At 35.4% G+C, this 18,114-nt stretch overlaps 2 protein-coding genes across 4 annotated transcripts; one reads left to right on the forward strand and one right to left on the reverse strand.

The window, feature by feature from the left end:
• Positions 1–1,642: 1,642 nt before the first annotated feature.
• On the forward strand, positions 1,643–14,144 carry b4galt1 (UDP-Gal:betaGlcNAc beta 1,4- galactosyltransferase, polypeptide 1). Of its 3 annotated transcripts, none has more exons than XM_077205163.1 (7): positions 1,647–1,722; positions 1,947–2,159; positions 2,967–3,202; positions 5,874–6,061; positions 9,284–9,406; positions 12,405–12,509; positions 12,838–14,144. In XM_077205163.1, the coding sequence occupies exons 2-7, from the start codon at positions 1,979–1,981 to the stop codon at positions 12,965–12,967; spliced, it is 963 nt and encodes a 320-aa protein (XP_077061278.1). In that variant the 5' UTR covers positions 1,647–1,722; positions 1,947–1,978; the 3' UTR covers positions 12,968–14,144. The 3 variants fall into 3 exon arrangements, with proteins under 3 accessions (XP_077061276.1, XP_077061278.1, XP_077061277.1); XM_077205162.1 differs by having other exon boundaries at positions 1,650–1,861; XM_077205161.1 differs by having other exon boundaries at positions 1,643–2,159.
• A 228-nt stretch (positions 14,145–14,372) lies between these two features.
• Positions 14,373–15,247, reverse strand: spink4 (serine peptidase inhibitor, Kazal type 4). Its single transcript, XM_077205164.1, has 4 exons — positions 15,131–15,247; positions 14,825–14,856; positions 14,577–14,689; positions 14,373–14,481 (listed from the first exon to the last, which is right to left on the reverse strand). Exons 1-4 carry the CDS (start codon positions 15,177–15,179, stop codon positions 14,436–14,438), a joined length of 240 nt encoding a protein of 79 aa, XP_077061279.1. The 5' UTR covers positions 15,180–15,247; the 3' UTR covers positions 14,373–14,435.
• Positions 15,248–18,114: the final 2,867 nt, after the last annotated feature.

Here is an 18,114-nt window from a genome sequence, read left to right on the forward strand (position 1 = left end):
ACAATGCATCAGTATTAAGAACTTCTTGGCATTTACGATGGTATTGAAACTACTGTAGATGCAGATGAAAGGCATATAACAGGTGAGAATCATGTTATGGCAGGATATGCTGCTGATCACGGAAATCCACACACGGGGGCGCTGTTGATGAGATGAGTGGAGTTAAAGGGATAGTTCACCCAAAAATGAAAATTCTGTCAGTATTTACTCACCCTCATGTTGTTCCAACCCCGTAAGACCTTCGTTCATCTTCGGAACACAAATTAAGATATTTTTGATGAAATCTGAGAGCTGGATCACTCCTCCATACTAGTCCATAGGCTTCTTCAGGGATTGAAAATTGCCGGCCCCGAAAAGTTATTAAAGACATCGTTAAAATAGTCCAAGTGACTACAGTGGCTCAATCTTAAGTTTATCAAACGACGAGAATACTTTTTGTGCACAAAACCCCCCAAAAATAACGACTTTATTTCAACTATTCATTTCTTCCTTTGTGGGCCTCGAGTCAGTGTAATAGCGTAAGCTTCTGTTGTTGTACGTCACACGCATCACACAAATGACCAGTGTCGGCCAAGAGTGAGCCTACAGCCGACGTAGCTTTAAGCAAACATACTAAGTTAACTGACTAGAGGGCAACAGAGAAGGAAATGAATAGTTGAAATAAAGTCGTTATTTTTGTCTGTTTTTGCGCACAAAAAGTATTCTCGTCGCTTTTCGGGGCTGGCAAGTTTCAATCCCTGAAGAAGCCCATAAACTAGTATGGAGGAGTGATCCAGCTCTCAGATTTCATCAAAAATATCTTAATTTGTGTTCCGAAGATGAACAAAGGTCTTACGGGGTTGGAACAACATGAGGGTGAGTAAATACTGACAGAATTTTTTTGTTGTTGGGTGAACTATCCCTTTAATGTGAATAAGTTGCAATAGACTATTATATACCATTTATATATGCTATTTAATGTATGGAATATCTGTATCTTCAAAATATCTTTTAATTTTTTAAGTTTCTGAAAGAAGCCCTTTTTACGGTAGTTTGATTATTTGTCTGTTTGATTAACATATTTTCATACAGTGACCTCAAAAGGTCAAGATAAAAAGACACTTGAACTTTTAAAAACCCTTTGCCTAAAAGTGTACGAGAGTTATTGCATTAGGCTACATAAAAAAACAACAGCACACTTTGTCACAAAACATTTAGCAAAAAAAATAAGTTTGTTTGGTCAGAATGTAGGCTACTTTTGACACTTTCAGCTTGTCAAACGTTAGTGAAACATATGAAATAAACTACACCTGTAGGCCTAGTTCTGAAGGTCTAGAATAGTCTTATTTAAATTAATAGTGACGTAAAATACATGTATTATTGTAAATATTTATTTGATGTAATTGTATATTATATTATTTTTTATGGTTTCTGTGCCTATATTTAATTACACATCAATGTGTGTGGGTGTAGGGGCGCGGCTAGAAATGTTGGGTCCTATGAAAGAACATGAGGTTGGGCCCCCTACCCCACCCATTCCATTAATAAAATCGATCTCTGGGGGCCCCAAAAGTGTGTGGGCCCTTAGAATCGTCCTAACTTTTCCCCCCTTAGCGGCACCCCTGGGTGTAGCTCATAGCTCATCTACTAGTTCACTGGTAACGCCTACCGCTGTCACTCCAGTGGATCTGCGCTTTTCCAGACAGCTCTTCGCCAATGCCTGAAACACAACGATTAACAGTGGTCAGACGCGATCAATATCATAAAAAGTTTAAATTATAAGATTATAATTCTGATCATCCAATGAACGTCTTGTTACTTAGTTTTATTCTTCGCGGTCTCCCATTATTTAGTGAGAATGCAGGAGTCTGTGCTGATGAATGTGGGTTTCTCGGCTAAATCATGCGTCGTGCTCGTGTGTCTGTGCGGGGTTAACCTAATCGTTGCACTGTTTTTTTATTTAACAGAGTCACCTACAAAATTTACGTATTACCGGGAAATGTCATCAGACTCTCATTTAGTTACTTCACAAACTCACAGAATAGCCGCACTCCAATATGACAATGGAACAGGAGAAACAGACGTAAATAAACTGATCTATGCTATAGCAAGTGTAATTAAAGATGACGTTGAAGAACCCACAGTTCTAAAATCGTGTCCTGAGACGTCTCCACTTTTGGGTAAGTTTTCGTGAACTTAAAATTATTTACTAGGCTACTATTTGTTCATGTAAGCCCATTTTCTTTTTCTTCTTTTTTTTTGGTGCTTCACATCGGGATACAGGGACTTGAATAGGATTACTTAGAATTGTATGTGTTTAAAATTTGTTGACTACTGTTAAGCTGTAAATTTGTGTTGGATAAAAAGAGTGGCTTGTTCCTTTGTTATTTATTATAGGCCATACTTAGCTACATCATAGACGAAATTTGCTACTTGTTTCAGGTGATTTTAGTGGTTGGGATATTTTTATTTTACTCTATCAAGAATCTGATTAGATGAAAATATATGTAGTGCAGGATGAGTCATCAATATTTCGGTGGCTTTTTCCAGAAGAGAAAGATTGTACAGTTTAAATGTGAATGCCTGTTAAAATATTTTTTTTAGGTGAACAATTACCATTCAGAGCACTAACAGACATGAACTAAATATTACAAAAGTAAAAATGTATAATATTTTATAAAGGTATTTTCCTGTGTTAGGTGGCAACTATATTTATTATTACAAAGCTTTACCGTCATATCAGTAAAAGAGAAAGCTGGAAAGAAATATTGTGAGTGACTAAAAGAAAAAGAGACTAGGAAAGAAAGGTGGCCTGAATGAAACAGGAAGTAAGTTGTTGTTGCTTAAAAGGGATCTTCCTATTTCATATGTGCAAACCCTTGGACCCCCACTTTCATGCTCTCTCTCTCTCTCTCTCTCTCTCTCTCTCTCTCTCTCTCTCTCTCTCTCTCTCTCTCTCTCTCTCCCTCTTTACGTTCCCATTTCAGTGGGTCCAATGCGAGTTGAATTTTCTAAGACAGTGGATTTGGATATGGTACGTAAAGATAATCCACAGCTGGTGATGGGCGGCAGGAATAAACCCAGCGATTGTGTGGCTCTGCAAAAAGTGGCATTAATCATCCCATTCAGAAACAGAGATGAACACCTGAAGTACTGGCTCCACTACCTTCACCCCATCTTACAGAGACAGCAGCTTGATTATGGGATTTATGTCATACAACAGGTACATCACTTACAAACTATTTATTTACTACTCCATATTACTCAGATCCCATACAAAAATGTAATATATGGCCATATATGTACTTATATTTTAAATAGCATCTATACATATATTTGACTTATTTGAGTTCATATGATACCATATATCTGCATATATTACAGTATAGTATTGGTTTCTCGCATATATGGACAACATTACGTATAAATATGTGACATACATGTTTGTTTCCCACATATTTAATAAATGTATGTAAACATACATGCATGTGATACTGATGCATTTTTAAAGCTGTGGCATATGGTTATGGTACTTTGTGGAAGTATTTGTCAAAAATGACAAAGAAAACACTGCATTATTGTATTAAAAATACTATATTTGGTATTCACACAATACAGACAAAATCTCCAACTATAGGCATTTAATTACAAGGTATTCAGATATATGATATAAAACAGTACATTTTAAATATATATTTAAACATATATGCGTCTTACATATATTTAACATTTATGTTCATATACGGGAAAATATATGGCACTTACATGAAAACGGCCATTTTTGCTATATTTTGAAATATATGTTTCATATATGTCTGTGTTTTATATATATGAATTTTGCATATATTCTCATATAGGCAGCAGACATAGATGGCACTGACATTATATATGTCATTTACATATATTGACATATATTACATTTCTGTATGGGATGACAGCAGCTGGGTGGACAAGAAATATGTGGTTCTTAGATACACTCACTTTGCACACAAATCAATACAATGAGCTGAGATCCACAGTCCACACCTAGTCACACCACACAAACCTCCAATAGATTTATTTATTGTTAGATAGATGATAGATAGATAGATAGATAGATAGATAGATAGATAGATAGATTGATAGATAGATAGATAGATAGATAGATAGATAGATAGATAGATAGATAGATAGATAGAGATACATAGATAGATAGATAGATAGATAGATAGATAGATAGATAGATAGATAGATAGATAGATAGATAGATAGATAGATACATAGATAGATACATAGATAGATACATAGATAGATGCATAGATAGATAGATAGATAGATAGATAGATAGATAGATAGATAGATAGATAGATAGATAGATAGATACATAGATAGATACATAGACAGATACATAGATAGATGCATAGATAGATAGACATACTTTTGCAGGTTAGACTTTTCTTCAGGAGAAGGCCACCTTGAAGTATGGAAATGCGGTGAAATGGCTTTGCATAGACAAGATGTTTGTTTTGACATTTGACTGCTTTGAAATTTTCTATGCAATAACAACGAAAGGGAAAAAGAGAAACGCAACCTCTGAACACCAACATAAATAGAACATATAATACCTGTTTTTTTTCGTTTATTTGGGTGTAGATACTTTTATGTATTTTAAAACTGAACTTTGGATCATTGGTGCTGGATTGGGTCTGAAAGGCTCCTCAGACTACTGCTAAAAATGGTCAATATGAGCTCTGAAATAAACACTACTGTTCAAAATTTTGGGGTCAGTGAGACTTTTTAATGTCTAGAATGCTCACCAAGGCTGCATTTATTTGATTAAAAACACAACAAAAGCAGTAATATTGTGAAATATTGTTACAGTTTAAAAGAACTGTTTTCTATTTTAATACATTTTAAAATGTAATTTATTCCTGTTATGGCAAAGCTGAATTTCTGGCATCATTACTCTAGTCTTCGGTGTCACATGATCTTCAGAATTCGATCTAATATGATGATTGTTGCTCAAAATACATTTCTTCTTATTATCAATTTTTTGCCCACAGTTTAGTTCTCATGACAAATAGTTTCAATCATTCAATCATCCCCCCCCCAAACACTGCACATTTTCTTTGTCTCCCCAATCAAACACCTGATTCAACTCATCAGCTCCTTATAATTATGAGCTAATGAGTTGAATAAGGTGTGTTTGATTAGGGAGACAAAGAAAACACGCAGTGTTGTGGAGGTGCCAGGACAGTTGTGCTGCTTAATATTTTTTGTGGAAACCGTGATACTTTTTCATACATTTTCAGTATTCTTTGATGAATAGAAAGTTCAAAAGAACAGCATTTATTTGAAATAGAAATCTTTGTAATATTATGAATGTATTTATTTACTGTATTGATTAATTTGATGCAGTCTTGCTGAATAAAAATATTATTTTCTTACTGACCCCAAACTTTTGAACACAAGTGTATATCCAATATATATATATATATGTTTTGTCCTTGTCTTCTTAAGTGCTGCTGACATTAAAACAAAAGAAAACAAAGGGGAGACATTCCAAAAAAGAGATTCTGAAAATAATTTAAAATATTCATTTTAACTTTTCACCAAATACATGGCTCAGTACATAGCTACCTCCGTTTTTTTCTTCTTGTCATTTCAGCCCCCTTTTCATGCTCCGTTCACCTTATTCACAGGAAAATCAGCATGCAAACTATCATGCAGACTAAGAGTTGCATTCTTTTTAGCTGTAGTCATTAAGGTCTAATCAATGTTAAACCAATCTTTTTTGCATAAAAACAATGGACAGTTTTCATGTGAACTTTACATTCCTACACAAAATTAAGATGCCTTCCCTCCTGTGTGAGTCATAACATTTAATGTAAACGTGCTTTATGCTGCATGTTTAGGAAGGACAGGACACATTTAACAGGGCGAAACTGCTCAATGTGGGTTACGCAGAGGCCCTAAAGGAGTATGATTATGACTGTTTCATCTTCAGTGATGTAGACATCATCCCTATGGACGACCGCAACACCTACAAGTGCTCCAGCCAGCCGCGTCACCTCTCTGTGTCCATGGACAAATTTGGATTTAAGTAAGATGAAGCTTTACCTATACACTTAAAAGGATATGTAACATTGGTTAAGTGACACAAGCATCTGAAAGTTTTAGTGGTGCCTTAAAGGACAAGTTCAGTATTTTACACTTAAAGCCCTGTTTTAAGATCGTTTCTGATGAAATAGAACTGTTAAACTGGAACAATCATTCATAAAACGCATTCAAATTTAGTTTACAAAGACGTGAAACTCACCGAGTGGTCTGGGGTGTTCACTGATTTGCTCACACAAAGATGGCTCCAAAAGATGTACCGTACCTCACAGAACATCCAATACAAGTTCATGGAGTTGGACAAAAACTACGATAAAACCTTTTGGAAAGCATCTTTTGCAGCGATTTTTGTGTGAGCATATCAGTGAACACCCCAGACCACTCGGTGAGTTTCACGTCTTTGTAAACTAAAGTTTAATGCGTTTTATGAATGATTGTTCCAGTGCCCCTATGAAACCATTGTGTAGGTGGGGGGGTGGTAATACAGAAACCGAAAATTCTCGGGACAGCAGCATTTGTCCAAATTTCAATCTTAACCGTTCTATTTCATCAGAAACGATCTTAAAACAGGGCTTTAAGTGTAAAATACCGAACTTCTCCTTTAAAAAAAACAGTGCCTCAAAAATGTATTTACCTAAAACCAAATTACCTTAAAGTCAAGCGCAGGTCGCAAATTCAATGTTTACATAAATTAAATCTATCCTGTTATGTTAGAATAAAGATGGCTAATATTAAAAGTATTTTGGTGAACGTTGTTCCTGGATCATTTGAATCAAGTATTTGATCACAATACAGCTTTGTGAACTCAATATACAGAGCATGGCAATATAACCTGCTCGGATGTTAAATGTTTCCTGGGCGCCAAGTGATTTCTGAAGGTTCATGTTACACTGAATACTAGAGTAATGATGCTGAAAATTCAGGTTTGCCATCACAGGGATAAATGCATTTAAAAATATATTCAAATAGAAAACATTTCTTTTAAATTGTAATGATAATTCCCAATATTGCCCAATATACAGTAATTCCCAATAAATGCAGCGGTGGTGAGCATAAGAGACTTCTTTCATAAATTCTTTCATCAATCTTTTGAATGATACTGTTTGCTCCAGAGTTCATTTTGAAGGCAAGTCAGTTCATATGACAGTCATTTTTGTAACACTCCCTGGGTGCTATTTTCAGTCATGCAAGTCTTTCAAGAATTTGATGAGAAATTGTAGTTTATAGGCCTATTCATATTCAAGTACATATTTAAGAGATTTCTGCCTTTTAATTGCAGAATCATGTGAGATTACTCAGTGTGGCGAGCAGGACGAGGCCAATGTCGTGATTACTGATTAGCGCCACCTGTGCGACGCACCGTCTCGTATCTCTCACGGAGGAGCGGATACGTAAAAGGAGGAGCGACGAGAGTGGAGATCGAAGGTGTGCTCATCAGTAATCACGCCACCGGCCTCGTGCCGCTCTCTCACGGCCCTCGGCCTCGTCCTGCTCGCCACACTCAGATTATTGTACTGTACACTGAAAATATTCCATCAAATAATTTTAAATGTAAGTTCCTGCTTGGAATGTTATCCCCATTTGTCTTTGTAGTAGCCTATACAGATCAGCAGTTGGCTACACAATATACAGCCTCAAAATATATTTTCTTCAGCTTCTTTGCTGAAAATCTCCTGTTTATATAGATTTTGAGTGGTATACAAATGTTGAATAAAAGGTGTCAAATGCAGTGTGGCAAGCCTAGCAGATCTAAATGAAAATAAAAAAATCTGGTTTGTAGAAGAACCTGAAGTATCAGGTGTTGTTAGTTAGGTCTTTGTGTGCCCACAGTTTTTCATGACAAATAGTTTCAACCACTAAGGAATGTTGCTTTACCTCTCTTTATAAATTACATAATCATAATGTTATTTACAATCAAACTTTTGTTGTTGTTGAACCTTTATGTTTCAAGTTGGGGGCATGCCAATTAAAGAGTTATAATGGAAACACTAGGGCTGTGTTCCACTAAGGATTTTCATAGTCGAATCTGATTCGTTAGATTTTGCCGTAGTCGACTGATAGTCAAACCTTTTTTTTTTTAGATAGCAGCTAGATTTTTTCCATTTCAAACAAAAGAGCTAAAAAAAACTAAAAGACAAACATGTTGTGTAATAAATACCTTTTAGGCTATTCATTTTTAAGCCAGATGAACAAAACATATCACAAATATCTAACATCAGAAAAGTTCACATAAAATAGGAACCAATTGGCTTCAAAAACAACAATGTGGCAAAATGTGCTTTGTTTTAAATAAATCACACACAGTAAACAAAACCTTAACAAAAAAACTTTGCAATGAACTTGAAAAGTTCGCGCAAACTGCGTGCCGGTGCGGTGAGACGTAGCCTACATGCTCGGGCGGATTCGGCTTGAAGTCGTTTATCCTCGGACGCGGCGCCGCGGGCGCTGTTACAAAAAAGCCGTGCACACAGCCAAGCGAAATGGGGTCTTGCTGGTCTTGCGCACCCAACGCGTCATTTTTTGCCGTGCGCACCTTCGCGCTCCAGCGGACGCGTCGAGTATAAACAAGGCTTTACTCCGTGTCAGCGCGCGCTCTGATCGGTAAAGGTGCACAGACCTCTCCCGATTCATCTCCAGCACTCAGCCTCCGAAGCACCACTAACTATAACCGTCACCCCCCTATTGGTTACATAACACTTCCTTACTACTATTCGACTATGAGGTTCATAGTCGAATCAGACGTCTCCGATTCGAATCGTCGAATCCTCGACTATTAGAAGTCAGCCCTAGGAAACACATTTCTATTGGTCATCATAAGTAAGTTTTAATTGTGATTTCTGACTGTACAATTTATATTTTAAAAGGCAGTAAGCATGCCATATACACTACCATTTCATTTTCTTTTAAAATAAATAATAGTCTTATTCAGCAAGAATGCATTAAAGGTGCTCTAAGCGATGTTGGGTGACATCACTTCTTGTTGACATTTTTAACGATTTTTAAAACTTATTGTAACTTTTAACGTTATCCTTAACGTTTGACGTTATCGTCCTTGGTGTGAACGGGCCTTAATTATATCATTCAAACTCATATATTGGAAGTTATCATTTACACAAACTTCATATGGTATCAGAATGTTGTTACTGGTATATATTCATTGTCAGTATGACCAATTTTTCACTCAACAATTGTTTTTGTTTGAATACAGGTTGCCATATAAACAGTATTTTGGGGGTGTATCAGCAATGAGTAATCAGCAGTTTCAAAAAATTAATGGCTTTCCTAATAACTACTGGGGCTGGGGAGGAGAAGACGATGACATCTTTAACAGGTGAGGAAAATATCTAACTGTTATTATTAATTACAAATTCTGTCCTATCATATACGAGATCATTTAGACAAACATGCAAGACGCTTGTTTTTTTATAACCAATGATTTGCTTTCATTTCAATCATGACAACCCTCAAAATAGTTTTAGCCTGTTATTGAATATGGCAATGTTAATGTATTTGGACTTGGTGGACTAGATCTGCTAAGCTGCTGCAAAGTCAAGTCACCTTTATTTATAAGACGCTTTATACAATACAGATTGTTTCAAAGCAGCTTTACAGTGATAACAGGAAAATGTTTCAATGATGCAAACAAAGTTAGTTTCATCTGTTCTTGCGGGAAACCAGGCTCAGTCGGGGGGCTGAACACTGTTTTAAAGCAAGTATTGACTTGCTATTGCTAATAGATACAGATACGTAGCAGATCAAGGCAGGTGGATGGTTTCAGAGGAACTCTAATAATGTGCTTGCAGGACTAGCCAATAGCAAACACTGAACCCGACTATTTAATGTTTGTTTGTTTATTCACAATACAATACCTCTTCAACACATTACAATAGTACAGTTTGAAGATACAAAGTAGGTTAAGTATCATGAAATGGGTCTCCCAAAGAAGCTAAAAAGCTTATAAATAGGGGCCCATGGTTCTTGTACAAGTAATTATAGACAAGGTACAGTGAGAACACAATAAGTGCACACAGGGAATACCACAACATACGTATTAACAACATACTCACTCATACAATCATACACACATCCCAGTAATCCATGAAAGTCAGTTTTAGAATTAGATATAGGTTAATAAGAACTTATGTTTTAATTGTCTTTTGAAGTTGGAGATAGTGGGCAACACCTTAAGACCATCATCAATCCCGTTCCAGATCTGCGGCCCCTTACAAACAACACTCATACTGGTGCGCACATGTCGGCGGTATTTTCCGAATATAAGTGGTTTGATTCTCGTTTGGTATGTATGCCGGGGGCTGTAGATAGGAACAAGACTACTCAACCTAGGGTTCAGGCTATTTACGATTTGAAACATTAGACAGGCATTATGATATTTATTTAGCTCAGCCAGTCTTAATATCTTAAAGTGATAAAAAAATGGGGCGGGTCGGGGAATTTATCTCCGACCAGGACAGAGCCCGTATGGCTTTCTTTTGCAAGGTTTCGAGTTTTTAAGATGACTTGTAAAGGTGTTGCACCATATCACATTACAATAGATAAGATGTGGTTCAAAGAGAGTTTTATACATCATCATAAGGGTAGACAGAGGAAGAAAGTGCCTGATCTTATAAAACAAGCCAACATACTTTGATAATTTATTTACTAGATGGTCAATATGACATTTAAAGCTAAGAGATTCATCAATGAGGACCCCCAAAAAATTTGTTGAGTATACTCTTTTTATTACCTGCCCATTGATTTTAACCAGGCATTGTGCAGTGTTTTTAAAAAAAGCTGATTTTTTGTTCGCATTAAATAAAATGAAATTTGTTTTGCTAATATTTAATGACAGTTTGTTACATTTAAACCAGGAGTCAACTTTAGTTAACTCTGAGTTTACTATATCTTGTAGTATATTTCATTGTGATGCAAATAGATTTGTGTCGTCAGCAAAAATTATTTTATGAAATATATTAGAGGAATTTATAAAATCATTTATGTATATAATGAATAGAAGTGGACCCAAGATTGAACCTTGGGGGACCCCATAGATTATAGGTATACAAGTAGAGTTTTGATCATCGACATGGACATACTGTTCCCTCTCATTTAGATAACTTCTGAACCATTCAAGTGCTAGACCTCTGATACCATAATGATGTAATTTGTATAATAAGATATCAAAGTCAATGGTGTCAAATGCTTTTGATAGGTCCAAGAAGACACCAACACCGCATTTTCCCTCTTCAATACAGTCATTAATTTGTTCTATTAAGTCGAGTATTGACATACAGGTTGTGCTCTTTTTTCTAAAACCATATTGTGAAGGGACAAGAATATCCAATTTGTCAAGATAACCACTAAGTCTATTGTGTACCACTTTCTCCATTACTTTAGAGAAAGTGGGTAGAATTGATATGGGCCGGTAATTGCTCATATCATTTCTGTCACCAGATTTAAAAATTGGGATTATCTTAGCAATTTTTGTCATTTTTGGTACAGTACCAGTAAATAAAGAAAGATTAATACAATGAGCCAATGGTTCTACAATAATGTTCGCTATTGCCTTCATGATCCTACTGCATATTCCATCCACACCAGCTGAGCATGAGCTCCTCAAGTCCAAAATGATCTTGAGGAGTTCAGTACCGTCTGTTGGCATCATAAAAAATGAGTGAGTGTAGCTACCAGAGAGAAAGTGCTTAAAGGTGACATCCTGGGGTTGGCTTATCTTTTTAGACAAATTTGCACCTATTGAAGCAAAATGATCATTAAAAGTCTGTGTTAGATCAGCTTTGGCATCACCAATGTCAGGTAGAACAGTCGGTTTATGCCTCCTATTAAGAACTTCATTTAGAACATTCCATGTCCTCCTGCAGTCCCCCTGCGAACCTTTTAACAGTTCGGTATAGTGAATTCGTTTTCTTTTTCTTATGATCTGTGTTAGTTTATTTTTATATGAAATATATTTCTCTTTTTTTAAGATAGAAGGGCTTTTTATGTAAGATTTATAAAGCTTAGCTTTATATTTAATTGACTTCAAAATCCCCTTTGTGATCCAAGGGTTCTGGAGAGTAGTACTGCATCTGACAGTCTTCTCAGGAATTGTGTCCTTGATGGAATCTTGAATAATCTTTATCAGACTGTCATATGCAGTATCAGGAGTCACACTGTCATAGACAGTTTAAATGTTGAGCAAGCAATCCAATTGGCTACAGGATCAGCAGAGGCCACTCACATTGTGCCATATGATGATGATGTGATTGCTTGCAGATTGCATGTAAAGGAGTCGGTGCCCTCTAGAGTTTTAATAAGGTCTATTCTCTTTGAAGGATGACGTTTAAAGGAATGAAAATATCAAGACCGAGTGGAGACATCGGTAAATGCAGAATGATTCGTCACTCGAGAGACAAGAAGAATGAGGCAAACCCACAGAGGTAATCTCTTTCAAACACACATTAGGTAAACTCTTAAAAATAAGGTATTGGTAGGCACTGATGGTTCCATGAAGAACCTTTAACATTCATGGAACTTTTCCAATGCACAAAAAGGTTATTTTTTTGTGGGAAAATAATTTCTTTTGATTATTAAAATGTTCCTCATACTAATAAAACATTTGTGCTTTTAAGAACTGTTCACTGAAAGGTTCTTTGGGGAACCCAAAATAGTTCTTCTATGACATTGCTGTAGGCAACATTTATTTTTAAGAGTGTAGACATGCATGAATACAAGACAGATTTCTAAAGCTGTATCTCTGTATTATAGATTTAAGAGAATTGCTCACACAAAACAGACAATGAACAAGGATGGCATCAAATCACTCAAATATAAAGTGATAAATATAGAGAAAGACCAACTCTACACTAAAATCACTGTGGACATCGGCAAACCATGAAGAGAGCTCAGAAGAAACCTGTATCTCGCTGCAAATCTTCAGGGATTTTTAGACTGTGCAGCTGTCTCTGAATCGGTTCAAACCTAGTGAAAAAAAACACATTTTCTAAAAGAAAACATTGTTGAAAACATTGTTTGAAAAAAAAAAAATCTTCTGAGCGAAAGATCATTTGAATTTTTTAACATACCTGATGGGGGAACTTAGACTCACCTGTGTGCCTCGTATGCTTGTAAATCGTCTGTCCCAAACTTAAGTGAACCTCAACTTTAGTCTTCCATAAACCGTCAATGTAAAGCGGCAGATGAAGTGTTTGCCTATAATACAACCCTGCATACTCCCTACAAACCCCTTACAGTGTCATGATTCTGCCATCTAGTTCTTGTCTTTCTTTAAGTCTTGAGGCAGGATCATGACAGACCCATGTTTTATGTGCAAACACATGGCCTTGTTGGGCCATGTGCTTGTGTTGTCTAGTCATCTAGCCCCACCCTCCTTGTTATCCTTGTTTAGTCATTATTGCTTCCCCATTATCACCTGTCTCCCTCATTAGTTTGTCTCTATTTACTGTAATCCCCTCGTGTTTGCTGTCCAGTGTCAGTTCATAGTCAATCCGTGTCAAGTTTGTGAGTAACCTGTCAAGAATAATCGTCCTGTTGAGCTTTTTTTTTGTATCATTTGTTTGTCTTCTAGTATTTTGTCAGTATCTTTGTCTAGTTAGTCACCTTATTCCTGTCTTGTTTTGCCCCCTCGTGCGCTTTGTTTTCCCTTTTTGTTCATAATAAACCGTGTGCTGTGACTACTGTCTGCGATTGGGTTCATTCCCTTCTTCACCCTTCTAACCTCATGACATACAGAGCTTTTCGTTTACTTAAGGCATATTTTGGTAGTAAATATGCATTGGTAGTTTGATCTTTCAAGTCTAACTTTACATTAGTGTCCATGTTACTATGCTAAGTACTCAAGCATTGAGTAATATTAATGAACAAAATGTATTTAATACATTGGTATTGCTTTGTTCTATTGTTTTACGATATCATATATCATAACGGACACCCTTGTAAAGTGTTTTTTTTTCAAATAGAACACAATTCTGATTGGTGGAGGTTGAGTGTTGTCTACGCCTTAGATAATGTGGGAAAAATAGCAGTAGCTCAAAAAATAAACAAATCATGAACAATTTCAGGCTGTTTTCCTCTTTGCAACAATGAAAGGGAACTGAAAATGCTGAAGATAAAATTAATGTAAAAACAAAAAATGTAACACATAAAATCTAGTTCAAAACATTATAGAATATAATAGACTATCAATGATACTTTAAGAACTCTGGTGGTACTAGAGCATAACGTCTAAGGCCAGAGACTTTTGTGACATACACGGTTGAAGAAGAAATGAAGAAATAAAGAAATTCATATTTCAAATGCTTTATTTTGACCACGAATCTTCATGATCCTGTGTGCTCTGCGGGAGTTTAACACTCTCCATCGCGTGTGATTACAATTTCTGATTTGGTTCTCCTAAAAAAGGACACAAAAATGCAATCATTTTATCAAAATATATAGCGTATAATCTACTTTAATTGTTTGTGTGTATGTCTGTGTACGTGACCTACAGTCTTTCCACACACAGCAAGCACTCGTTGCCGTAGGTGTTTCCGTCACTGCCGCACACAGGTGCGAGGTTCATAGGACACGCCAGGATCTCAGCCATCTCAGCACACACTGGCTACAAAACACACACATCCACATGTGGCAGACTAATTAAACCACTGCATTACAATCGCTTTAACCACTAAAAGAAAAATGGACTTAAAAAAACACTAGTTACACATTTACAAGGTACAAAAAAAATCCTCCCTACCTTTCGGGTTGAGCCACTTGATCCTTGCGCCCCTGAAACAATTGCATTTTTTTTAAACATATTGTTTCTCTGACAGAAGAGGTTAAACCTGTTCCTGGGTTGTTGTTTTCTTATCTCTATACGATGGTAATCTTAATTTGAATTTTTACGGAATGCAGAGCAACACTGTTGTGACGTTAACTCCTATTTTACACACCCAAAGCCTTAGGTTGTTACAGACTGTAGTATAATCAACAAAGACTTCAAATAATGAATATCAATTGATTAACACTTATATTTAGTGTAGGCTTTATATGTTGACTGTACCTGAAGGGATCAGCACAAGCAAGCCGAACAGAAGCACTCCTATAGACATGTTGACAGAGAATGAGCCCTACAGTACTCACATGACTTTATATGACGGCAATAAGTGTGGGAATTACAACACTTGAACACACACACAGACACACTCTACTAGAGATAAGACAGTTTAATGCAGGAACATCGGCTCTGCTCTGTAAATGGAATTTTAGAGAACTTCTTGGAGTGTAAACAGCGTCATGTGGATTCATCTATGAAATCCTTATATTTGTGATGGTTAAAACAGTACAGTATGTACAGTCAACCTTCATGAGAACATTGTCTAGGGAAGGACAGATTAAATTGCAAATAAAGTTTTTAAAAAATGATTTGTCATTCTTGTTTATTAGCCTACTTCTTGACATTTTTTTATTTTTTCTCAATAACTGTAATAAGTCATGTAGTGTGTGTATAGTATGGCAGGCCGTTTTAACTTTTATTCATTTCCAGGATATGAATTCTTGATAATCAACAATTCAATTTTCACTAGTTAAAATAATAGTTATTGATATCAGGAACTAGATTTCTACTAATGGCAATTTTTGATATAAGAAATTACATTTCCACTTATAACAATGCTAATTCTTGATACCCATAATTACATTTTCACTAGTTAAAATGTTAATTCTTGATACCAACAATTGAATTACAACTAGTAAAAACTATTGTAATTGTATTTTCACTAGTGAAATGTCACCATTGGCTGCCATTCAAAATCAATTGTTGATATTAAGAATTGATTTCTTACTAGTTGAAATTCCAATTTCACATATCAGAAATACAATTATTACAAGTAAAAATCTTAATTTTTGATATCAAGAATTCCATTTTCAGATATCAAAAATTAACATTTTTACTAGTAGCAATTCAATTGTTGATATCTAGAATATAAATTTTTACTAGTAACCACGTAATTCTTGATATCAGGAATTCACATTTTTACTAGTAACAATGTAATTATTGATATTAAATATAATATTTCCACTAGTAAGAAATACAAAGCTGATATGTGTATTCGGAATTTGAACTAGAAATCAATTTTTGATATCTGTTCTGTCTCCCTTTTAACATTGAAACACATGTAGGATATGAATTGTTGATATCAACAATTGAATTATTGATATAAACAATTAAATTCTTGATATCAGAAATGCTGATTGTTGATATCAGGAATGCAATTGTTGATATAAAAAAAAGGTTTTGAGGCAAATTAGAAGGCAATGTTCTGCCATTGAAAGGACGTACCACTATGGCTTTTGTGGTCAACGACATCTACGTGCCATAGGCCTATAGGCATGTTTTAGAAATTGGTCAAGAGTTGTCTATTAAGAACAGAGACAGCGGACGAACTTAAAGACTCGCTCACCACATGCTTAGGGGACACATTTGGTCAGCAGCGGCCTCGAAACATTGTCCAGTAAAACTGCTTTAAACTTTGTACGCATTAGGCAACACATTATGTTCTGTCTTTACCAGGTCTTTGAAAAGTGTAGCTTTTAAATCTGTAGCCTATAACAGACGCCGGCGCGTTATGCTTGGATAAATAAACAATAAGGCTAAATCAATACCCTTACATTACAGAGTTGTGTTATATTCAATATAAATAAATTACTGCACTGAAATTTGGCAACTAAAACACCATGAGCCTGAGAAAGCGAAAAAAAAAAATTTTTTCTAGAAGTTAGATTAGTTGGAAAACCTTTCTATAGTCTATGGCTATTCTATAGGCTAATGGTTGTCTATCATTAACATGATATTTAAAATGAATTTATAATTTTAAAGCATTTTTAAACCTTGGTTAAGTACATTTCTACAGTCCTATTCATTGCATAAAAGTAATATGATATAACGATGAAAGAATGATATGTATAGACTACTTAGCCTAAATGAATAGTGGTATGTCCTTAGCAGACATGGGCAGTATTTCAATTAAATGTATTTTAAATACGTATTTAATTACTTTAGTGTATTTTGTCATTTGTATTTTGCAGGTGTGGAAAAAATAAAATGTAGTTTGTAACAAAATATTTTGAGGGAGTGTATTAAGAGTATTTCAAATACTTAAATACTTAAGAAAAATCACCATAGTAAATGATTTTGCCATATTTTCGGTCTGATGTTGGCAATGGCAATGTCCAGGTTAGATGCACGAAAATCACGTGACACCCTGTAGACCGGGTTCCCTCCAAGAAGTGAATGAGTTTTGAACTCTTAAAAACGGCATTAAGGTAAAGTGTTTTGTGAAAAATATACAGTCTACACACAAATATTGCACACTGAACGGCATTATAGAGAAAATAATTGTGCCTTATGAGATCAATGCACTGTGTTGACATTCATAAAAGGAAATTATAGTCCCTACCTATTATGAAACTAACGTCTGTCGTAACTCCACTGAAATTTCCATGCTAAGCAAGCGTTCACAATATAACATGAGGGTGAGTAAATACTGACAGAATTTTCATTTTTGGGTGAACTATCCCTTTAAGTGTAAAATACCGAACTTGTCCTTTAAGGCACGAGTAGAGTAACGGGGATAATATGGCTACGTAGCCTACATCAAACACGTTTTGCTATTAAGGGCAGCCTACCACACCATTGATGTGAACTTAGCTATACATGCCATTTACGTCAGAGGGAGCTATGTCAGGCCCTGTTATGGCAAGCCGTTTTAACTTTTATTCATTTCCAGGATATGAATTCTTGATATCAACAATTCAATTTTTGATATCAACAATTTAATTCTTGATATCAACAATTTAATTCTTGATATCAACAATTGAATTCTTGATATCTGTAATTGTATTTTCACTAGTGAAATGTCACCATAGGCTGCCATTCAAAATTAATTGTTGATATCAACAATTGATTTCTTACTAGTAGAAATATAATTTTTCATATCAATAATTACATTGTTACTAGTAAGAATGTGAATTCCTGATATCAATAAT

Source organism: Siphateles boraxobius, unplaced genomic scaffold (genome assembly GCF_051911475.1).
Source record: "Siphateles boraxobius isolate OS27281-9 unplaced genomic scaffold, OSU_SipBor_1 53, whole genome shotgun sequence".
In the NCBI taxonomy this organism is placed as follows: Eukaryota; Metazoa; Chordata; class Actinopteri; order Cypriniformes; family Leuciscidae; genus Siphateles; species Siphateles boraxobius.

Coding starts and splice junctions, on each gene's coding strand:
- b4galt1 (XM_077205161.1), top strand. CDS start 1,838: ATGCAGGAGTCTGTGCTGATGAATGTGGGTTTCTCGGCTAAATCATGC. Junction 6,062..9,283: donor ATGGACAAATTTGGATTTAA/GTAAGATGAAGC, acceptor GTTTGAATACAG/GTTGCCATATAAACAGTATT. Junction 12,510..12,837: donor AATGAGGCAAACCCACAGAG/GTAATCTCTTTC, acceptor TCTGTATTATAG/ATTTAAGAGAATTGCTCACA.
- spink4 (XM_077205164.1), bottom strand. CDS start 15,179: ATGTCTATAGGAGTGCTTCTGTTCGGCTTGCTTGTGCTGATCCCTTCA. Junction 14,857..15,130: donor GCTTGTGCTGATCCCTTCAG/GTACAGTCAACA, acceptor CAATTGTTTCAG/GGGCGCAAGGATCAAGTGGC. Junction 14,690..14,824: donor CAAGTGGCTCAACCCGAAAG/GTAGGGAGGATT, acceptor TGTGTTTTGTAG/CCAGTGTGTGCTGAGATGGC.